This window comes from Lupinus angustifolius, unplaced genomic scaffold (assembly GCF_001865875.1).
Source record: "Lupinus angustifolius cultivar Tanjil unplaced genomic scaffold, LupAngTanjil_v1.0 Scaffold_11_9, whole genome shotgun sequence".
Lineage (NCBI taxonomy): Eukaryota > Viridiplantae > Streptophyta > Magnoliopsida > Fabales > Fabaceae > Lupinus > Lupinus angustifolius.
In genome coordinates, this window is record NW_017718505.1 from 33,539 (window position 1) to 55,813 (window position 22,275).

The following is a 22,275-nucleotide window of genomic DNA, read 5'->3' on the forward strand; positions in this document are numbered from 1 at the left end:
TTGTATTTGACATGTACAAAAACACATTATCCTATTAATATTTGGTCAGAAAAAGAGACAGCGGGAAGTAAATGAGTGAGTTAGTAAGTGAATTAGTCCATGTTTGGGACTTGAACCAAATAGAGAAATAAGACTCCCCATCTTAGTTTTGTAATCCCAAAGCTCAATCCTTATTGGCTCTTAAGATCTATTCTAAAGGAACTTAGTTTAAAAAGTGCATCCATTACCACTCCCACACTTGGCTCACTCCTTCTTGTCCCTATCATCCAAAGATCATTACCACCTTTTCTCTTCACCTTATTATATTGGTACCTAGTGAATCAATAATCTCACATTAGATACTCTAAGCTTCTAAATCCATCATTAATCCCTTATTCATATGCTTAGTCCTCCTACAATGAAGGTAACTCTTCTCAATATAAATGTGTGTGATTGAGTAGGAGCCATATGTTATGATGTTTCTTTTACTCTAGTTTATAAATCAAACTTGGATAACTTTTTTAAAAAAAGAAAATGGGAAATAACAAGAGAAATTGTGGGTTTTATTTCTTTTTGTAATAAGGAAATTTTACAAGTTTTATGTAGGAGTAAATATAACATCATCCATGTTTTAATTTAGTTTGTGTTATAATTGCATTATTTTTTTGTATAACCAATGATATCTTCTCACACTAGTGTAAGAAATTAGTCTCTTCTGAGGTACACGTTTCTCTTTCCTAGCAAATGTCACTCAAAAGAATTAAATATTTGGCATTTGTCTCAATAGGACAATCCAGTCAGATCTAACGCCAACAAGACGAATTCTTCTTTGGTTGCATATGTAATATATGACCATGAGTTTTGATCATTTGCAGTTCCTCAGTTGGATGCAAAATAAATTTGGAGGAAAACAAGATAACAGAAAACCCAACACATATACAACTAGCTCATGTAAGTCTTATTATTCATGTTTATATATATATTGATGTTGTTTTTCCCTGAGTTAATGCATGATGTTTCTAGCACCTACAAGAATATGTAAGCATATTCATTGGTTAATGCATATAAAAACAAACAGTTACTTCTATCTGAAGGAAGGAGGATACTCATAGGAATATATAGAGACATGTATTATTTCATTGACTTAAATGTCTCCCTCTCTTAAATTTCGTTTCATTTTTTAATAGTTTCCAATTAAACAAGAGACAAGGTAAAAACTAAAGCTTATTTGGTTTAAAGGGATCTCTGATATAGTGATATTAAGATCTCAAGAGGTTGAAATGATAATACACACTAAACATATTTTTTTATATCTTTATGGTCCTTTTTGCAAGATGAATTTTGGAGGGGAATAAATGGAAAGGAAAGAATTCAGAGCCATGAAATACACTTTTGAGATGACTTTGAAACCTTCCATTTATTTTTTTCTCCCTCCAAAATCCAACTCGCGAATGAGCTCGTAGCATAGTTTAGTATTTACTTAATGTTGTGAGGTCCTGTTATTTTCTTTCAAGATGCTGATTTCTAAACAAAACCCATCTCTGGTATCAACTTGGCATTATGGTAATAGTAACAATGTAACATGTAACATGTAACATGTAACTTGTAATTGACCTTTACATTCTGCATCAAAAAACCCAAAGTGAATCTTATAAGTAACTTGATCCAAGGTCAAACTAGTTGCAACATGTAAACTTTTTAGTTGAATAACTTTAGCCTTTTTCTTGAGAATCTTAGAATATTTTCCTTTGTCTTTGTGCTCAGATAATGTTGCAAAACACGAGCCTCTAGAAGAATTCAATGATCATGGTTTATTAGTAATTGGAACATTAGGAAATTGCAATGAAATCAAAGAAATTCTAGATAACCAAAACACTCAAGAGGATCCATCAACTTCAGATGAAATATCAGACTTCACTCTAAAGAAATTTGGAAACTACAAAAGGAGCTAACCAAACTCCTAAGGAGAAAACCAAAAGTTGAAAAAGAAATTTCTGAGCTTCCCCTTGATAGATTTCTTAATTGCCCTTCAAGCTTAGAAGTTGATAGGAGAATCAGCAATGCACTTTGCAGTGATTATGGTGATAAAGAGGAAGATATTGAGAAGACACTTAGTCCTATACTTGGTAAATGCAAAGACATTTGTGTAGCAGATAATAAGAAGAAAACAATTGGAAAGAAATCTATTTCTTTTCTCCTGAAGAAAATGTTTGTGTGTAGAAGTGGATTTGCTCCAACACCTAGCCTTAGAGATACCCTTCAAGAGTCAAGAATGGAGAAGGTACCTTTTGAAAAGAGATCAGTTATTTGAGATCATGTCTCATACGTTGTCCCATATCAATGAAAATCGAGCGAAAACAACAAAAAGTTTAAATTTTTTAAATAACATGTCATATTTTCATTGATTTGGAACAACGTATGAGACATGATTTGGGATAGTAAATCTCTATTCTACTTTTTAATTTGCATATCTATTGTTATGTGTATATATTATAAATAGATTATATGTATATATGCCTCACTATATGCTCCTTCATTTTTCTTACAAGTTTTTTTTGTCTTCACATTGGTATATTTTTATACAGCTTTTAAGGACAATGCTTCAGAAGAAAATTTATGGCCAAAATTCCTTTCGAGCATCCTCTATGAAGAAGTTCAGAAGATGACAAAGAAGAATAATGAAGATGAACTAGAAGAGAGATCTGATAATGGTTGTAAATGGGTCAAGACTGATTCAGAATGTAAGTTTATTTTGATATTTATGTGATACGTATTAATAAACATCATGGTACAAATAAAAAAGGACAAAAAATATGTGATGTGCTTGTGCTCTATTTTGCAATCAATTTATAACATACACATCTTATATATTTATTGGAGAAACAGTATTATAATCAACTAAAAAGCATTTAAATTTAGTATAAAAATATCCCAAAGCATACACTAATGTGGTCCTTTTTCTTCATGCAGATATTGTTCTAGAGATATAAATATGTTTCCTTTTTTACTAGCTGTATCAGTACATGTTCAGGTAAGCTACAATTAATGAATGATCCTAGTATTTTTAAACTAACTAATTTATGCAAGTAGTAACGTAGCACTGTATCAATCTTCCAACATCTTTATCCAACAATGTCATAATGTTTGATTATAAATCATGTTTATCAAAAGCATTTAGTTATCAAACTAACAAATTATTCATCGCCTCAGATTCAAGGAGGAAGTCAAAGTGATACATTATAAAGGGGTAGGAAATGGAGTTTATCTGTAATCTGAACCAATAAATGTGAGTGGTGCAGAGCAGTATCTCTGTTTTGTTAATGGTACTTAAAAAACGGCAGCTAGGCCCAGAGCAGTGTTTTATTAATGGTGCTTGCCATTATTTTTTTCATGGTTGTATCTTCAACTCATGTTATTGAAGACCATCATATAGATTTCTAATATGTACCGTCAAAACTATAAATTTTTTTTGTACTACCAAGATATATCATTCTCAACATGTGTCGCTTGCAGGAATCGAACCTTCATCCAGTGGGTTACACCATAAGGCCAACGCTTTGTTGGTAAAGCTAGACATTGTGTATACTATACACATAATTGTTTTTACTGCACTTTTTTCTCTGTCAATTTGCAAGCTGCATTGTAACATGATTTGGGAATGAATAACACTTAGTATTTTAGATTGAATTGATGTTAATTATTCTTTCACTAAGTATGCTTGCCAACTAAGCTTTTGAGTGTCAAGGTTTTTCAGAAAAATATTTCAAGTATGAGTGTGTGACTGGCCAAAGTTTTGGTTGACCCAATTTTCAGGAGTAGCATTTGCAATAATCAAAGGAATCATGGACGGTAGTATAATTTGATTAAAATTAAGTTCTTTTTTCTTTAGCAAAAGAATGCAAGCTTCTTGTGCTAACCCATATATTGATTTATACAACTTAAATATTTATGGTAACCTGAAGAGTTTAGTTAAACCGAAATTATTATATTTTGGTAAGACAGATATTTTACTCGTTATTATCATTATCAAATAGATTCACTATTTCTAATGCTTTAGATGAACTTGAGCTTACAAAAGTTACAAGGCTAGTTCAAGGAAGCTTTTAAAAAAGTTACATTTTTGTTAGTTCCAGAGTTTATTGTATCAAAACAAGTGATAGTGTGATCCCAAAGTTATATTTTTCCATCCAATCATAATCACTCCTATATTGAGTGCCACACATTGTGGGACAACATATGTATTTGTTTACGGGTAGAGATCTATTGTCCCAAAACAATGTATCACTCCATATACCGTTGTTTGTGATTGGTTAAAAAAAAATATTAAAATTTTAATTTAAATATATTTTTTGAATCAATTATAATTGCTGGTTCATTGAGTGACACACATTATGGGATAACATATGTACTTTGTTTACGGGTAGAGATCTACAGTCTCAAAACAATATACAACTCCATATGTCGCTGCTGTTTGTGATTAATCAAAAAAATAATTAATTATTAAAATTTTAATTTAAATATGTTTTTTCAACCAGTTACAAAAATCACTGGGACATTGGACAACATATATATACTCTGTATTTTACGGGTTGGTTTATAGCACGGGTAATTACATTAATACTATAAATTCATTGACTGTGAAAATGAATTCAACCAACCAAAACCAATGATGGAAGAAGAAGCAAGTTTCATCACTTGCTTCACTGTCACAATTCTGAATCTATGCATTTGACCCAATTCCTCTCCCCCTTTCATACTTTACCTTTAAAAAATTCTCCCTTTTCACTCTTCTGCTGTGATTGGATCTCAGTGACCCTTTTTTTCCAAATCCCCATTTTCTCCCCGTTCATTATCCACTCCCTCTTTGATTTCGATCTGAAACTTTTTAAGGCCCTTTTGTATCCTTAGTTTGAATAAAGTTAGTTTTTTTATATAAAAAAATTGATCTTTGTTTGAAGGGTGAAGGCACCAAAATTGGATTGGTGTTGGGCAATGAATGCCATTTGTGGAGAATATTTTGGTGTTTTTTGATTGACCCAAAAACATTCTTCATCATGTCTTGGACAGGCCCTGAAGATATTTACCTTTCTACTTCACTTGCCAGTTATCTTGACAGTGAGTTTAATTGAATTTCACTCTCATATTGGTTGATATGCTATTTTTGATACAAGTGTTAGTTTTTTTTTCTTTTCTGTATAATGGGTACTTAGTTCTGCCTAAAAGTTGTGAACTTGGACACTGAGTAAGAAGTTAATAAAGGGATATTTTATTTTTATTTGTTATTTATATGTTCAGTATTTCTGTGGAAGCTATGCTAGTGATTTAATTTAAGTTAATAATCCTAGTTTGGTCTTTGTGTATTAGATGTGTTTGTCTTATGCAACATGTTATTGAACTGAGTAGTGATATATAGCTTATTTGTGATTGTGAAGTAATAATGATAATCCTGAGCTTCTGAATGCATGAAAAGATAAAACTCTAGATGGTAATAAGATAGGGAATGGGATTTATATGATTTCATTGAGCCTCTAGTGTATATAAATTAAGAACTATAGAAACATATAGTTATGCTTGGTATCATATGGAGCCGTGGGAGTTGAAATTTCCGATGCTTCGCCTCCCTTTTCCCCTTCGGCTTGGGGATCTTTGCGATTCCTATTGCTGTTGTTCTTCCTCACTTCTACCAAATGTCCATTACTAAACATCATCACATTTTCCCTCTATAGTTGTTTAAACTCTTAGGTCTGTCTGTGAGTTGTTTTTTGGAGGGAAGGAAGGGAAGATGAAGGCTTGAGAGTTATCTTAAAAGTGTATTTCATGACTCCCAAACTTTTCCTTTCCCTCCATTACACTTCAAAAATTAACTCGCAAACGGACCCTTAAATTATAGTTGCTCCTGCCGAAATGAACGCTTAAGAATGCACTATTTATCAATTAACAAATGGTGTAGTGAGCTAAAGATGGAGTGTGTGTATTGCCACTCTCATTTCAACAACTTTTTAATTAAATATCTAATTTGAACTATACTATTACAACAAATCAAAAGTTATTTAACAAAATAGTTAATGGAATAGGAATGACAATAGACACAAAGGAGTGACAGTACATACTTCCTTAAAGATGTAAATGGTATTGCTTTGAGACTGTAATTCATGTAAATTAATAGCCTTGATGTTATATTGCTTCCGGAATATTTATCATAAAGTCTATTTGAAATGGAATTTTGGCAAGATATTGTTCAAAGACTGTATTTCTTGTTGCAGAGAAACTTCTTGTAATGCTGAGAGATGGTAGAAAGCTCATGGGGACACTTCGATCTTTTGATCAATTTGGTATCAAATTCTGACATTTATGTAAATCTTTGACATGCTATTATTGGTTGATTTTCTGAAAACCCTTATCAATAATATGCAGCTAATGCTGTTCTTGAGGGTGCCAGTGAGAGGGTCATTGTTGGTGATCTGTATTGTGACATCCCTTTGGGTCTCTATGTAATCCGTGGGGAGAATGTTGTTCTAATCGGTGAACTCGTATGACTTCTAATTTTCATCCTTTGCATCTAAACTTATCTTCTATTTCTGAATGTCATTTTTACAATCAAATGTCTTTCAACTTTTAGGACTTGGAGAGAGAGGAACTTCCCCCACATATGACATGTGTTTCAACAGAAGAAATTAAGCAGGTAAGTATACCTAAGTGTATACTTGTTTATTTAATGGATATTCTTTGTATCCATTTTCTGTAACGTTTTTTTCACAACATATTAAAGATGATACTATGTTGTGATCTGGACTTTAATCATCATTGCTCATCATTGTCCAAATTTTGTTGGTTTCGTACTTTATCTTTAACATTAGGAACATATAAAGCACTCATGAATGAAACAGGTTGTGTATGTTTATTCCTTATATAGTTATACTAGTCATTGTTTTGGGACATTATGCTGGCTGAGGACACGATGGCATATTATATGTCGATGAACAAGAAATAAAGTGGACAAACTAAGTTCTATAGATGGTTGTAGCATTATGACATGATTGAGATATGCCTGCCCTGCTCATCCAAGCTGTATTTTTTTCCCTAGGTTTGATTTGAAACTGACATTATCTGTAAGTTAGTATTTAGCTATTGCAAGTGTTGCAATGTTTCTGAATTATGTTTTCAAAAGTTTTTTTTTCTATAACCAAGGTCCAACGGTATCCTCTAACCCTAGAGGTAAGAAACCAATCCCTTTCGGGGTGTGCGACTGTCCCTTCTAACAAGTGTTGCTCTCAGGAATTGAACCTTTGACCTTTGGCCTAGCATGATACGGGAAGATCCATTAGGCCTTATACCATTAAACCAATGTCTCGTTGGTTATTAGTTGACAGTTTGAAAGTGTGCAGTCTAACATAAAAGTATTACAAGCACTCTTTAGAAGGGAGTTGTCTTCTGAATAGATTATTGTATGTCATCTACCTGTATAAGCGACAAATGGTTGATAAAGTTCTTATGATTGAATAAACGAACCAATATTTATGATTTTTTTGGTAGATCGATTTTCTGTTAAGATTTGGAATTGTTTCCCAATGTAGCTCTATAATCTGCTTTTATTTATGCAATATGTTTTGTATAGTTTTGTTATATTTGATTAGAAATTAGAGTGAAACAATGATTTTGCAGGCACAAAAAACAGATAGGGAGGCTTCAGATCTGAAAGGGACAATGAGGAAAAGAATGGAATTCCTTGACTTGGACTAGTGAACTCTCTTGCCACTCATCTTTCACCTGTAGTGATTGTTCTTCACTTTTTTCTTATTTTCCTCTCTTAGTGTTTGGCTTTGTGCATTGTTAGATTTCATTGGCATAGTAGGGATGACCATTGTTGAAATTTCTGGTGCAATATTAGCCCCAGGAGTGAATACTACTATTCCTTTTCTTCAAAAGATTGTCAATTACAGCATTGTTTCAGTTCATAAACTACATTCTGGTTTGGAAATGGAAAATCTCTTAATTATGCAGAATAGGCATGCTTTGAGCCCAAGTGATTTTGCAAAATGACAGAGAAAAAAATTCTCATATAAAAACTATAAGAATAATAAATTTGTGTCATACAAACAATTACAATCGTAAATGGTTAAGATTAAAAGTTAGTTATTGGTTACGTGATAGTCATGTGCATAAAATCTTTTAATATTGATCATTCAAATAAAATCCAATAATTCATATTAATTGTTGTCATCTCTCACAATAGCGTATTATTCTTACGTGAGTTACTATATATATATATATCGAGCTTTTTCTCTTCGTTTTTAAGAGTGATATTATTAGTTATATATATATATATATATCGGTGGAGCTTTGACTCTTGGTTTTTAAGACTGATATTATTAGTTATAAAAGCCGACTTCATAAACGAAGTCCCACGATAATTAAAAGCAATTAAAATTATTACTAGAGAAAGTTACACGGACAATTTAAACCTTTGTTATTTCCTTGCATGTACTAAATTACAAGCAAAATGAGGAGAGAATCCAGCAATTAATGCAGCAATGCTACATAGTACAGACCCAATTTGTTCAAGAAAATTTTATGATACATTGATTCTTCTCTATTAATATATATCTTAGTGTATAAATGTGTCAGAAGACTAATTTTATAACTAGAAAATTATATTAAATATATTATTAACATATTACATAAACTATACTAAGGAGCTTGTCCAATTGTGTCAGCCCCCAAGGATTTCTAAGTACTGTATAGGCAAAAGTTAAGGTTGAATCCCTAAAGTGGCATAAAGCAATCACATATCTTTAGTACCCCTTTTAATATAAAAAATTTCATATTCTATAAACATTTATTTAGCACATTTAAAAGTAGAAATAAGTTAGATTAGATTTTGCCTTAAATAAAATAAGGTTATATGACATATTCAAGTCTAATTTAAAAAATTAAAGCCTAAGTCTAATTTATTTCAATATTTGTTATATTTTAAGGCATTTAAATAGGCTAATAAGTCTTATTTTAGTTTGGTCATTTAATGTTAACAATTAAATTATAGTTTTGTATACAGTTTTACATTGAAAATTAATATATAATAATTTTAGTTATACTAAAATAGTATAATATAAATATTGTTATATAATATAATTAAATAAGTTATTTTCTTAAGTTTAATAGATATTTTAGATAGCCTAAAGTTTGATTTACTAAATTAAATAGATTTTATAAAAAATATAATGATATCGTGTAATAAACTTTTGATAGGTCAGTTGACCTATTTAGGCACACTAATTTAGAGTTTGAATACCTCAAATATAAGACAATGTAACATTATGACTCCATTTGGTTGGAGGGAAAGAAAACAAGAAGCAATAAATATTTGAGAAAATATAGTGAAAAGAGAGAAAGATGTGAGAAATATAATAGAATTTTGTATTGTTTAGTTGCATATAAAAAGAAATAAATCAGCCGTTAAACTCATCAAATGGAGATTATCTGTCCTTTCGGTATATCATTTGTATAATAATTTAATTAAAAAGTAACACATAAATAAATAAAAAATCATAAAAACAGAAAATAATTTGTATATTACTTAGTGGAATGTATTTAACTTAATATGAGGATAAGAATTTATTGGGACATGTGATCTTTGTCCAAACTCCATCACTTATGTGAGAAGAACAAAAATTGGTAAACCTCACTTAATTTTTTACTCTCTCTCCTCAACCAAAGAGAAAGAAAATCTTTCTCTTTAATTTCTCTTTAATTTCTCTTATGTCATTCTCTTTCTTCTCCCTTTCCTTTCTACAAAAAGAAGGCTACAAGTTTAGCATCTTATCTCCAAAAATATGATAATGACAAATAAAATGTACTAAATAATATAAGATGGAGTAATTTATAAATAATACGTATTCAGACGAGTCTTTTTATTTAATATCCAATAAAGTGACTCAATTCCATGAACAAATTTAACACACGGGGTTGTCCCTCTCTAATCTTCCTCTTAAATTTTAACCTTAGTTAAAATCAAACTACTCACTTTGGCCTTTTGTTCCAACTGCTTAGTCCACTAATTCAGTTCGAACCTTAATCTCAACAAATTCATACACTTTTCCTTACACTTCTCTCTCTACTCTTCTCTCTCCTTAGATCCACAACTCCTTTTCTTTCTCTCTCTTCAATGTCTTGGCTTTCACTTCTTCTGTCACTATTGCTGTTTTCTCTGCGAGTTGAAGCTTCGGTTCATGATTACAAGGCTGACAAATTCACTGCAAAAGGGAACGCCTTTGTTGTTCATGGAGGAAGTGAAGGAATTTACTCTTTTAACCCCATTCACAATGATACTTCCTTATTAGCTGCAAATGGTGATTCTTACATTAGGTCAATAAATTTCACTTCACTTTTCTCATTTATATTATATCATCGTATCTGGGTTTTACGCCTTTTTCCTTAAATCACTTTCCTTTAACATTTTTCTTCATATTTTTTTATTTACATTATCACCCCCAGATTTAGGACTGATTTTTATATATAAATATAAGGACTTGACAAATTTAGGAGGTTTGTTTGACCTTTTGTATTTATGGAAAAGTTTTTTACACTGTCCTTGCATCATCTACACGTTAATTTACAATTGTTATTGATTTTGACTTTTAAATAAAAGTAATATAAATGAATGGTAGATGACTATGCATAAATCTTTACATTGTCACTGCATACATATTACACTCTTAATTTTTATAGTAAATTAGAGAATGACATTAACCTCAGATTGAAAGTTTAGCTGAAATCACCAATTTATTTCAATGTGAAAATGTACAATCTTGCTCATGAGATTTGGAATGTAAAGTTGCTATGGTACTCAGAAAGTTTCTAGAATTTTGATTGAAAAAGTTGCTTTCCTGAAGTTGTGACTTGTCAGTCTCAGAACATGATATATCTCTTATATACTACTTGTAGGTAGCTATTATTTTGTACCCTTATGGTAATTATGCTGATTTATGTTACTTTGTTGATTTGGTTTTGTTGCTGTTGTAATATTGAAACCAGGTTTGAAAGGATCATATTCCGTAGAAACAAGGACTTCACTAACTTTAGCTCGTTGCCGATTCAGGCGGTTGTATTTGAGGTTGAAGATAGAGAGACAATTGGTGGTTCGGCCTATGGAGGTCAAAGGGCTGTCTGTTGCACTGGTGATCTAGCGAAATTAGGTGTATGTACTGAAGGACAGGTCATTCACCGCCCTTCTGCAGAGAATTCTGATTGGCCTCAAGTTTTTGGTGTCTCTTTTGACATGGATGATGAAGAAGCCATGCTGCCATTAAAATCTATACAGATCACAAAAACTGGGATGTATAACTTGTATTTCATTCATTGTGATACGAGACTTAAGGAATTGGTTGTAGAAGGGAAAACTGTGTGGAAAAACCCGTCTGGTTATTTGCCTGGAAGAATGGCGCCAATGAAATTTTTTTACCAGTTCATGTCTTTTGCATTTGTTTTACTTGGGATCTTTTGGTTCTCTCAGTATGCTAGATTTTGGAGGGAAGTGTTTCCACTGCAGAACTGCATTACCTTAGTAATAACCCTAGGCATGTTTGAGATGGCTCTGTGGTACTTTGACTATGCTGAATTCAATGAGACCGGAATAAGGCCAACTGGGACAACCATATGGGCAGTCACCTTTGGGACTGTTAAGCGCACAGTGGCGCGTTTGATCATTTTAATTGTTTCAATGGGCTATGGTGTTGTGAGACCTACCCTTGGTGGGCTTACATCAAAGGTGGTTATGCTTGGAGGAACCTTCTTTATCGCATCTGAAGTTCTTGAAATGGTAGAAAATGTTGGTGCTGTTAGTGACCTTTCTGGAAAGGCAAGACTGTTTTTGGTTCTTCCTTCTGCGGTATTGGATGTGTTCTTCATTCTTTGGATTTTCACCTCCCTCTCTGCAACTTTGAACAAGCTTCAGGTACTCATGCAAGGTTATATTGTCACAATATTGTTCGTTTCACAAAACTCATGTCAGCCTTTTTCTTCTGTTTCATATATATAATAGTTTTTCTGCGACATAAACTGCACATGGCAAAATTCATACTTTCTTTGGTAAAACTGCTATTCCTAATTTGCATTTATTGGTTTTTGCTTAAACTATGTTATGAGAGATAACTGACTGGAGGGGGTATTATTATGATCTGTATTCCGGATATGATGGAAATATGTAAAACTTGGCTGTAGTTGTGGTTCAGTTATCCGGCAGCAAACTCTGGATGTGAATTCTCAGAAAAAATTAATGTTCCATTTGTAATTATCAGATTCGGATGTAAAGGCAGATAGGCTATATTTAGTTATGTACACATACAGTAACATGGGAAAGGACATGACAGCTTCCTTGTCATAAGCTAATAATTTTTTGGTTTTCATGTTTGATATTTTCTGGTATGTCATGATCCTTCTGCCGGAAAACAACTGTTAATAACCGTTTAGGGTGTTAAAATGGGTTAATGTTTCCAGGGTTCAAGTATCAGACCCCAGTTATCTTACTCCATGAATTTTTATTCACTTTGTCAAGACTGTTAATATAAATATCTAAAAACGATGTCTCTTCTTATTCAATGACAGACCAGAAGGATGATGGTAAAACTGGATATTTACAGGAAGTTCACTAACGCTTTGGCTATAACTGTGGTCGTATCTGTGAGCTGGATCTGCTATGAGGTAATCTAGCACATTTCGATTGTTTTGTATGTTAACTATGCCGAATTGGTCTATTAAATCAGTGGGTGATTCAGATGCCATAAAGGCATAAACAACTTAAAATTAGCTGAGTTTCGGTCTAGGACAGGAAATGTGCTGCAAAAGTAGATGTGATTTGCATGTTTTTCGATTCAACGCGTCAATCAGTTTTAACCAAATTTTCAAGTACTTACCTTTCAACTTGCTCTTTCAGCTCTATTTCAAATCAAATGATATATACAACGAGCAATGGCAGAACGCGTGGATCATCCCAGCCTTTTGGCAAGTTCTGTCATTCTCTCTCCTGTGTGTTATCTGTGCTCTTTGGGCACCATCTCAAAATTCAACAAGGTAAAAACCTGAGCTCTATCTTTAACCCCTTTCGCTGTCTGTCTCGAATGGCTACAAGAGCTAGATGAGCTTTTTTATTTTTCTATGCTTTGTATCATTTGGCGACTCCACCTAGTTGGATAAAAGTTTGGTTGTTGTTGCATACTTTGTATCTTATTGTTATTCATGTTCTTTATCTCCGAACTTGACAGATATGCTTACCGCGATGATGGGAGTGACGAGTTTGATAGGGATGATACTACTTTGACACTCATAAAACCGTCAAAAATTTCTTCAAAGGATTTTGGAATTGTACCAGAAGCTAGACCAGTACAAGGTAGCAATGGATCTTCAAATGGTGATTTAGAAGAAGACAAAACAGAATAAGCTATAATCTATAATGTATCTGTGGTTACTGATTTTGTATTTCCCTTATATACCATCCTGAAAATTAGATATATGACTCTTTTTTTCATTTTATTCTTTTATTTCCTTCATTAGAGTAATGTGTTATCATTTGTCAGCATTTTCATCTAACAGTTACTTGGGAAATTGGATTACATGATAGAGTTCTTGGTTTTCCTGTGATCTTTCAATGTGTAATAGTATAATAATGCGAATTTCTAAGGTACAATGTTGCATAATTTTATGTTAAATGTGTCATTTTTTATATACCAATTTTTAGATAAGTGTTTTAATTTAATTATATGTTTGAATAATAATTATTTATCTAATAATTGTCTATTTAATAATATATCGGGAGATTGTTTAATATTTTTTGACATGATAGTGGGCTTCAAAATTTGTCATACCTTTTTGGATAAGTCTCTTTTGAGGTTTGTAGCTGTCATTATTAATAAATGTCGCTATTAGGAATTGAACTCTCTCAACCTTATAGATTTAGTATGGTCTTATATAATAGATTTTAGAAATTCTCATAATTATTTTGATATGTGGATTTGAGTGAAATTTTGTGTTATAATATCAATTTGAGATTTTCACAATATAGTCTGATAGGTGTCCTAGTTATATATTTATTTATGAGGAGTGATGTTGTTGGTTGTATTTATAAATATTACATAAGTGGTGATTAAATATAGGATTTCCATAAAAAAAATATTTTTAACTGGTGTTATTATTTGCCAAAAGAGTAAAGAAATGTAAGGAGAATTGTTGTACATTTATTTCTTAAAAATTAATATTTTAGGTTATGCACAAAAATGAGTAAATAATTAAATGTTGTAAAAATTTGATAAATTTTGACCTAAATATCAATATATCCATTGATAATTTCCCACCATAAATTATACATCAGTTTTCCATTGAGCGATGAATATTAGAATTCAGAAAAGGAAATAGGTTGAATCCAAGATTAATACTATGACCAATAGTATAATGCACATTATAAACTTTTTCCTTTTTAATTTGTTGTCTTTAGGGGTGGCAATATGGGCCAGCCCGGCCTGGCCTGTCTTTGGCCCGTCAGAATATGGGCTGGCCCGGGCTGACCTTTATTGTTAAAAGGGCTCAAAATGTCAGTTCGCCCCATATTTGGCAGGGCTGGCAGGCCAGTGGGCTGACCCGTTTTGTTTTTTTTTTTTTCAAAACACACATTAAAGCTTTTAGACAAAAATAAATAATTCAAACAATTCATAAATGTCTTTTAAAACAAAAAATCACAAACAAAAGACACAATCTCACAATAACATATTGCATTAATATAAAACTTGTAAATTCTAAACAATAAACTACCATAGTTTTAAACTTTTAGACTCTCAGTTCACAATAGAGCTTATAACTCATAAATTTTAAAAAGTGTATAAGAATCAGAACTATTGTATTATAGATCAATCACAATAATATATATATATATATATTACTCAATTTAATTTGAATTCGACTACATTAAAAATATAAATTGAAACTCAGTCGAATTCAATTAATTTTCCAAAAGGAATCAAAATCAGTAGTTCTATTTGAGTTTCCAATTTTCCATTTTAATTAATTAAATGTTTAAATTTGATTCAAACACCCCTAATAGTCGGTGAATCTTTATCTTTATCTGTACAATAATTGGATAAGAGTGAAGATAATAGATAAGTACATAATGAGTTAAATGTTCATTTTATAAAGAGAAACAAGAATTATATGCTTAAACATCCAAACATAAGTTAAAATTGTAAAAGTTTAATCTTAATTGCAACATGATATACAAATGAACTTTAATCTTAATGTTGACCCGCCGGGCTAGCCCGGCCCGGCCCTCCATGGCCCGTCTAAAAAACGGGCTTCCAAAACTGGTTGAATACGGGCTTTTAGGCTAAAACCCTCAGTCCGGCCCACTAAAAACACCTATCCGAACGGACTGACCCGTCGGGCCAAACCCATTTTGTCATCCCTAGTTGTCTTTTCAATTTATATTAGGGGAATTAATGAAAGCTGAGGAGTACATTGAGCGTGAAAAATAAAATATAAGAAATAAGAGTATAATTAGAAGAAGTAAAAGGTATAATTGAATATTGAGTTTATGCATAAAAAATAATAAAAATTGATCATTAAAGAATGGAGGGACTACTATTAATTAATTTTGATAGTATTTATAATTTTATAGGGAAGTAATATCGTAGCAACCATTAATGCAAGTATGGACTTCCTATTTCTTACAAGTGTTTAGAAATTGTTTCACAGTATTTTTGTAACAAGGGGAAAGAAGATTAGGTGTACCCATTTGTCAATCTGTCCAAATAAAAAATGTCAATTAATTAAAAATAGAATTAATACAAATAAAAATAAATTTTTTTTATAAAACTTAATGAAATTTGACTGGTTAGACAAAGAAATATTTTTTTTTTGGAATAAGATGGTTCAGAACTTCAGATAAGGGCTGTGTGAGTATTGTGGGTATGTTCATTTTGTATGACCTTATTTCAACATGGATTCTTATTTTCTTTTACTAAAAAGGAAAAATGACATACACAACTTATATGGACCATTAGTGTACTCAACAAATTCTCTTAGCACTTACCTTATATACTACTTTTGTATGTAAATCTGGAATGGAAAACAATAATCATATGATGTTGAAATATGATTATCTTACCACGAAAAGTATCAAAAGTAGATTATCTAGCACAGCACCACAACTCCTAACTAGCACCTCAAATATGAGTGCATGAAATTCTGAGTTCTATCTCACTCAACCTCTTTCATGTGGTTGTCCCTTCCAGGGAGAAACCTACCCTTTTAAGAGTCATTGACCCCATCCATTGATGTACTAAAATACATAAAGTTAAAATGGTCGACATTGCCCCATTAGTTTGTTTAATATGCTATTTTTAGTTGATATATTTTTGTTACCTATTTATAAACTTCAGAAACTTACTTTTGCCTTCTACAAAAAATTAAAAAGAAACAAAATAAGACATGATGGCATTTTCATAATTATTAGTAAACTGAAATCAAACAAAAAACAAATCAGACACTCCCTTCTCTTGCAAAAGATCATACCCTAAGACTGTTTGGTTGAGGGTTTTAGGGGGGAATGGAATGCATATTTTCCAATTTTAAATTAAGTGTTATATATTTTTATAAAAAGTAAGGAATGATAAGGTAAATTTCATAATAATTTATCATTTTATTCATTATTTATTTATAAAAACATTACATATGTGTATATATATCTCAATATAAAGATGAAAAATATGTCTTCCATTTCTCTCTTAAACCCTCCAAAAACCAACTCTCAAACAAGACATAAAGAAATATTAAATTTCAACCTTTTTTTATAGCTGAGGAAGGAACTCAAGGAAGGGACACTGAAGGCTGAAGCTAGCTCAGATGCTTGGTACAAATTAAAGTGAAACACTTAACAAATAAGAAATTCTTGCCTAATTTCCTTCAAAGGACAAGATTGTATGATTTTTCCAATTAAAGGACATTCGTCATGCCTCTAAATTAGCCTCATAAACCTTCCAATATAACTGTATCACTCCTATCAGTACAAAATTATTGCATGGTCCACAAAAGTATAGAATGAAAAATCATCTTTAAGGAGCCCTACATAATCCAATTGGTAATATCAGAGGAGTCTTAATCTAACTCTGGAGACATAACACGTCTGCTGAAATATAATAACCCATATTCAAGAAAGCAGCCTACACAAATAGTTTAAATAAGATCACAATACCCAAAAGCTACAAGGTTGTTTAAGGTTTTATATTGCGGACTGCATTGTTGTGATTGTGGCACCACTCTGCAAATGTTGGCCGCATCAAGCTGCAAGGCTGCAATGCAACCACACCAAACTGCAACGGCAAGTCAGCAACTCATACTGTAAACCTTACGTGTAACTACTGAAGTCTTTCCATGGGAAGAGTGTAGAAAGAAATGGACAAAAGATCCTCGGTTACATAATTGGTAACCAAATATACCATAATTCTTTATGAAGCAAGGCCTCTTAGCAAAGTCAAAACTTATCTGCAATTCCCATTTTGTGGTGTATGCACTCATCTAATATTTCTATTCTATATGAATCTAAAAAATATAAGAAAAATACAAGATACAGATACCAAAAAAGGCAAAGGCCATCTAAGATTTCAGTTTCAACATGCATCTATTAGTGCAGATACTATCAAATTGTATATGAGTCACTTGAAGATACAAAAGAAACAGCTTTTTAATCTTAGAGTAATAAATAAAATCACACATACAACAAATTACAATATAAACAAATGAAACAAAATCTAGAATGTGGTATGAAATCAAATAGCATGCTTACAGGCAGCAGCATTCAGGCTGAGCTACTTGGCTTTTCAGGAAGCTACACCAATCTTATTCACAAGATCAGAATCTCTTACAGTCCTAACAATCCTGAATGGTTAACCTTGGATCACTTGAGAGCTAGGGAAATGCGGCCAGCACCCAATCATCCGAACGCTCCATGAAAAAATTAAAAGAATGTGTCCTAGCTTCTAAGTTGCAAAACTAACTTCACTCCATCAATTAGATCTCCTCTTCAAGTGCAGAGAAACAGGGATTCCTTCAAAAAAATCCAAAACATCATCCTCCAGGTCTTCAACAGAATACTTAATGTAATTCTCCGGATGTCTTCCACTCTCTATGTGACTCCTGAAGCGCCCGAGAAATGACCTATATGCTGGTATCAGCTTCTCTGATATAGATATTCGGAGCTCTTCCCTGAGTTGAGAATCCGGTATCAACCAAACACATTGAGTCCTATGAACCTCTTCAAACATAGCATTGAAAGCCTTAAACCTTTCTCTCAAAGCACTCTTTGACACCCCCGAAGAAAAACCACCACTCACATGCAACCCTTCATCTCTCAAACAATGCAACACCCCCACCCAAGTTGCTCTTTGGTAGCTAGTAGCAGCCTGCCGGAACTTCCCAGTAAGTTTCCTCAAATAATCATCACCAATCATCTCCCTCAATTCAGAAGACCCTCTCACCTTTTGAACAATATAGTGGACATTGTTCATTATAAAAAGGTGAGACAAAGATGCATCCTTATAATGCTTACACTTACCATCCAAATTAAACTGCAATATCACAATAATCCAAATCAAGTGAATAGCCAAAGGAGTCTGCCCCTCAATCTCCTCAAAATCCATATCCGGGGTGGAAGGATCACCCGAACATCGTGACCCAGTCGAAGGCTTGGACACTATAAGCTCATTCAAAGTAACCTTATAATCAGATATCAAACTGATATAGTTCATCACATACCTAGTCAAAGGGTGAATTGTGCCACCAGGGACTGGAACCTTGGAAGGTTCCCTCAACACAGCATTCTCAAACTCAGACAAAATCCCTCTAGCAGCCTCAGCCAGCCGTGAAAGAATCTCAGCAGCCTGAACCCGAATGGAATCCGATGACTTAGAATCAAACACAAAATCAATATCAGGCATCAAATTCATCAAAGCATCATGAAGGTCAAGAATCTTAAACAACTTCTCAGGTGACCTCCTACTAATACTAATAGCCTCAGCAAAATTAAAAAGCTGAATAGCAGGACCTTTCACAGTTTCCATAAAACAAGCATCATCAATACATGTACCTATACCATCAAATATTTGCTCACATAATCTCTTCTCACTCGCGAAAAGTGTCCGAACACAAACCTTAGCCGCTCTAATCCAACGCCTGATCTTCGTTTCAAGCTGCTCCCATTCCAACCTCTGAACATCACCAATGCTCAATTTTTCGATCCCGAGTTTTCGAAAACTCAAATCAACCGCTGATTTTCTCACACTTCCATAAACCTGAATGCATTCTCGCAAGTAACCTGAAGAGATCATTCGTTCCGCGATGCAGCGGAGATCATACACTGCCTCAGAGGGAATCAAATCGATCTCTCGAATACTACTTGTTGAACGATAAGAACTATTAACACTAACATTAGAACAAGTTCCCTCACTGTTAAACCTAAATAGCTTGTTACCTTCATCGTGAACATAATTACTCTCATCATCAATAGCTTCACGATGAATCGGAGAAGATGAAGATGAAGGTTGTTGTTCTAGGTCTTGTTCGGTGAGAGAATCAGCTTCAATAGGAATAGTGTGAGAGATGAGGATGTTGCGAAACTCGTCTTCGAGGCGAGCCATGGCGATCTGAACGGCGGGGTTGACTTTGTTCGTGTCGTCGGAGATGGAGGTGGAGGAGATGGAGCGTTGGATTTGATCGACGGCTTGGAGGTAGAGATCGACTTCGTGGCGGTCTCCGTCGAAGATCATCTTCTCACGCGCTTCCTCCGACGCGGTGGAGTCCCATCGGAGTATTATCTTTTCCGCCTCCGAGAGGGGTAAGTTTTCCGGCGTCATCGGTGGCGAGTCCATAAGAATATTTGAAATATAGAAAGGTGGTGTTTGGGAGTGAAAGAAATGGGAAGGAAAGATTAGTGGAAGTGTTGTATTATTAGAGGAAAAGGGAAAATGGAAGGGAAGAAATAAAAAAGGAAAGGTAATAAAAGAGATAATGAAGAGAGAGAAGAGTGAAGATAGTAATAGTATGATGTTTGTGACTGAATGTGGAATTGAGAGAGACTGCACCAAATTTAGTGGAATCTCTTTTCACCAATTTACTCCTTCCTCCTTTCCCTCTTCTGTAAAAACAAAAACTTTTTCAGTTTTGCATGCATCTTAATTTATAAAGTATAGTTTATTTATACACAGCATAAAAAGTTTTTTATACTATCTCTATATAATTTATTATTTATATAAAAATAATAAATAATATATTAACCGCATAAAAACTATATTTACAATATAACACTGTAATAATTAATAATTCTCCTACTTATATAGATGTTAAAATTATTTCCTTTTGAAAGTTGATTGCGATATTATTTTGGTAAGAGTGACAATCCTTTTCACACCATGATTGTTGATTTCTTTTTATGGCTGGGTTTTTTTTATGTCCTTTTTCATTCAAAGTGTATTTCTTCTAACTAGCCAAAATTTTAGTAAATGTTTCCTTTTAGGATGTAAAGTGTTTTGTATTGTAGCTAAGATTATAAATGTTACTAAACACAGAGTTAGTGGCTAAGCATTTTAAATTAAAAAAAAAAAAGATGTATACACTATACACCGATTATAATTACATCATTTATAATTTATTTTTAATTATTAATCTAAATAAATGATAAATATTATGCTTTTCAAATTTTCTCCACACTTAATCAAATGATGTGGGACCCACAATTTTTATCTCTTTCCACCTTTTCAAATGCAACCAAACAAGAAAGGATTCTTTTCTACCATCCCTTTTCTTTCCTTCATTTTTACCGCAAACAAATACAGTGTTAAGTAATTTTGTATATTTGATTTAAATCTTAAAGCATTATAATAAGTTGTCCTAATATTTTTCAAAACAAAGTATTATAGTTTGTCAAATATGATGGGTTGATGATGACTACCTTATATGCTAGCTAAATTAATTAATTTGCCATACATTAGTTTTGTTTAATCTACTTGTTCGGTCTTACCCACTTTTTATCTCATATTCATTAATAAAAATAAAAATGATATTTATACAATCTACAACCTCGATAACTTATTGGGCACAATAGTGGTCCTAGGCAAAAGTTGTAGAGAATATTATTGTGAGACATTGAATAAACATCAAGAGTAGTAACACAGAAATCAAATAAGAAAGTTTTATTACTTTAGTCATCAAACCCTTCATTCTAACGATTGATTGCCTCACTATTTTTCATGTGGGTTAGCTTGCTACTTGGTACTAATCAACATATGGATAAGGACTCAATTGGATTGCTAGTTGCTACCATTAGTGAAGGGACCGCTGAGTCATATATATTCAACAAATTATAGCTACCCAAGATATATAACTTATCAACGCTACCGACACAATAATGTTTCAAATTATTTTTTTTAAGAGTCAATAATAATTAATTAATTAACTAACGATAAATCATATAATGTTGGTGTGAACAAATATTTATATTATTGATGCACACACTATTTTTCTCATCACATATACTTTATGTACATTTTACACGCCATACATATTTTATACATGAAACACACACATTTTATATACTTTATTTATTACACGTTAACATTTTTCTCTTTACTTTTTTCAATGAAAGTGATTGTTAACAAGTTTTGTGATTTGGTTTATTCTTATTTCGAATTTCATTTTCATTAACTCTGTCATTATTGTTGATAGCGTTAGGCATGGTGTCTTAATCATGCAGGATTGTCGGTATCATATCATTGATCGACCTTTCTTTGCAACCAATAATTTTCCATATAAATTGTATAAAGTAAGAGTATATCTATATATATTATTGGTGTTAACATTTATATATGCTCAGTACAATATCTATCATTTATTTATATTATTTTTTAATTATGATTAAATATAAATAATGGACAATACAGTAACAATATATAAAACACATATATCATTAGGATACATTTTATTTTCATAAAGTTATGCATCTTTGTCATGGATTCCATTACCTTTTCATTCGTTCTTAATTTTCTTGTAACAAAGAAGAAAAAGAAAAACTCTAATAAGATAAAGGTGCACATTAGTGGACTCATCTTTATCATAAAATCCACCTTTACATTTTCTCAATTTTTTTTAATGATGAGTATAAAGATGATGAGTCAAATTTTATTTGTTACCCTAAGAAAAAAGATTAACAAAATATGGTTCTAATTTGTTGAGTAACACATGCTAATAGGGAAAAAGAAGTTTCTGGAA

At 32.3% G+C, this 22,275-nt stretch overlaps 3 protein-coding genes and 1 pseudogene across 3 annotated transcripts; 3 read left to right on the forward strand and 1 right to left on the reverse strand.

The window, feature by feature from the left end:
- Positions 1-833: 833 nt before the first annotated feature.
- On the forward strand, positions 834-3,030 carry LOC109337800 (annotated as a pseudogene).
- Positions 3,031-4,606: 1,576 nt separating this feature from the next.
- On the forward strand, positions 4,607-7,982 carry LOC109337798 (sm-like protein LSM1B). The gene is made up of 5 exons (XM_019574847.1): positions 4,607-5,094; positions 6,243-6,311; positions 6,394-6,509; positions 6,599-6,661; positions 7,642-7,982. Exons 1-5 carry the CDS (start codon positions 5,034-5,036, stop codon positions 7,717-7,719), a joined length of 387 nt encoding a protein of 128 aa, XP_019430392.1. The 5' UTR covers positions 4,607-5,033; the 3' UTR covers positions 7,720-7,982.
- Positions 7,983-9,986: 2,004 nt separating this feature from the next.
- Positions 9,987-13,603, forward strand: LOC109337810 (transmembrane protein 87A-like). The gene is made up of 5 exons (XM_019574866.1): positions 9,987-10,341; positions 11,011-11,929; positions 12,580-12,675; positions 12,908-13,044; positions 13,236-13,603. The coding sequence occupies exons 1-5, from the start codon at positions 10,142-10,144 to the stop codon at positions 13,408-13,410; spliced, it is 1,527 nt and encodes a 508-aa protein (XP_019430411.1). The 5' UTR covers positions 9,987-10,141; the 3' UTR covers positions 13,411-13,603.
- A 4,019-nt stretch (positions 13,604-17,622) lies between these two features.
- On the reverse strand, positions 17,623-20,059 carry LOC109337811 (exocyst complex component EXO70A1-like). Its single transcript, XM_019574867.1, has one exon. The coding sequence runs from the start codon at positions 19,878-19,880 to the stop codon at positions 18,021-18,023; it is 1,860 nt and encodes a 619-aa protein (XP_019430412.1). The 5' UTR covers positions 19,881-20,059; the 3' UTR covers positions 17,623-18,020.
- Positions 20,060-22,275: the final 2,216 nt, after the last annotated feature.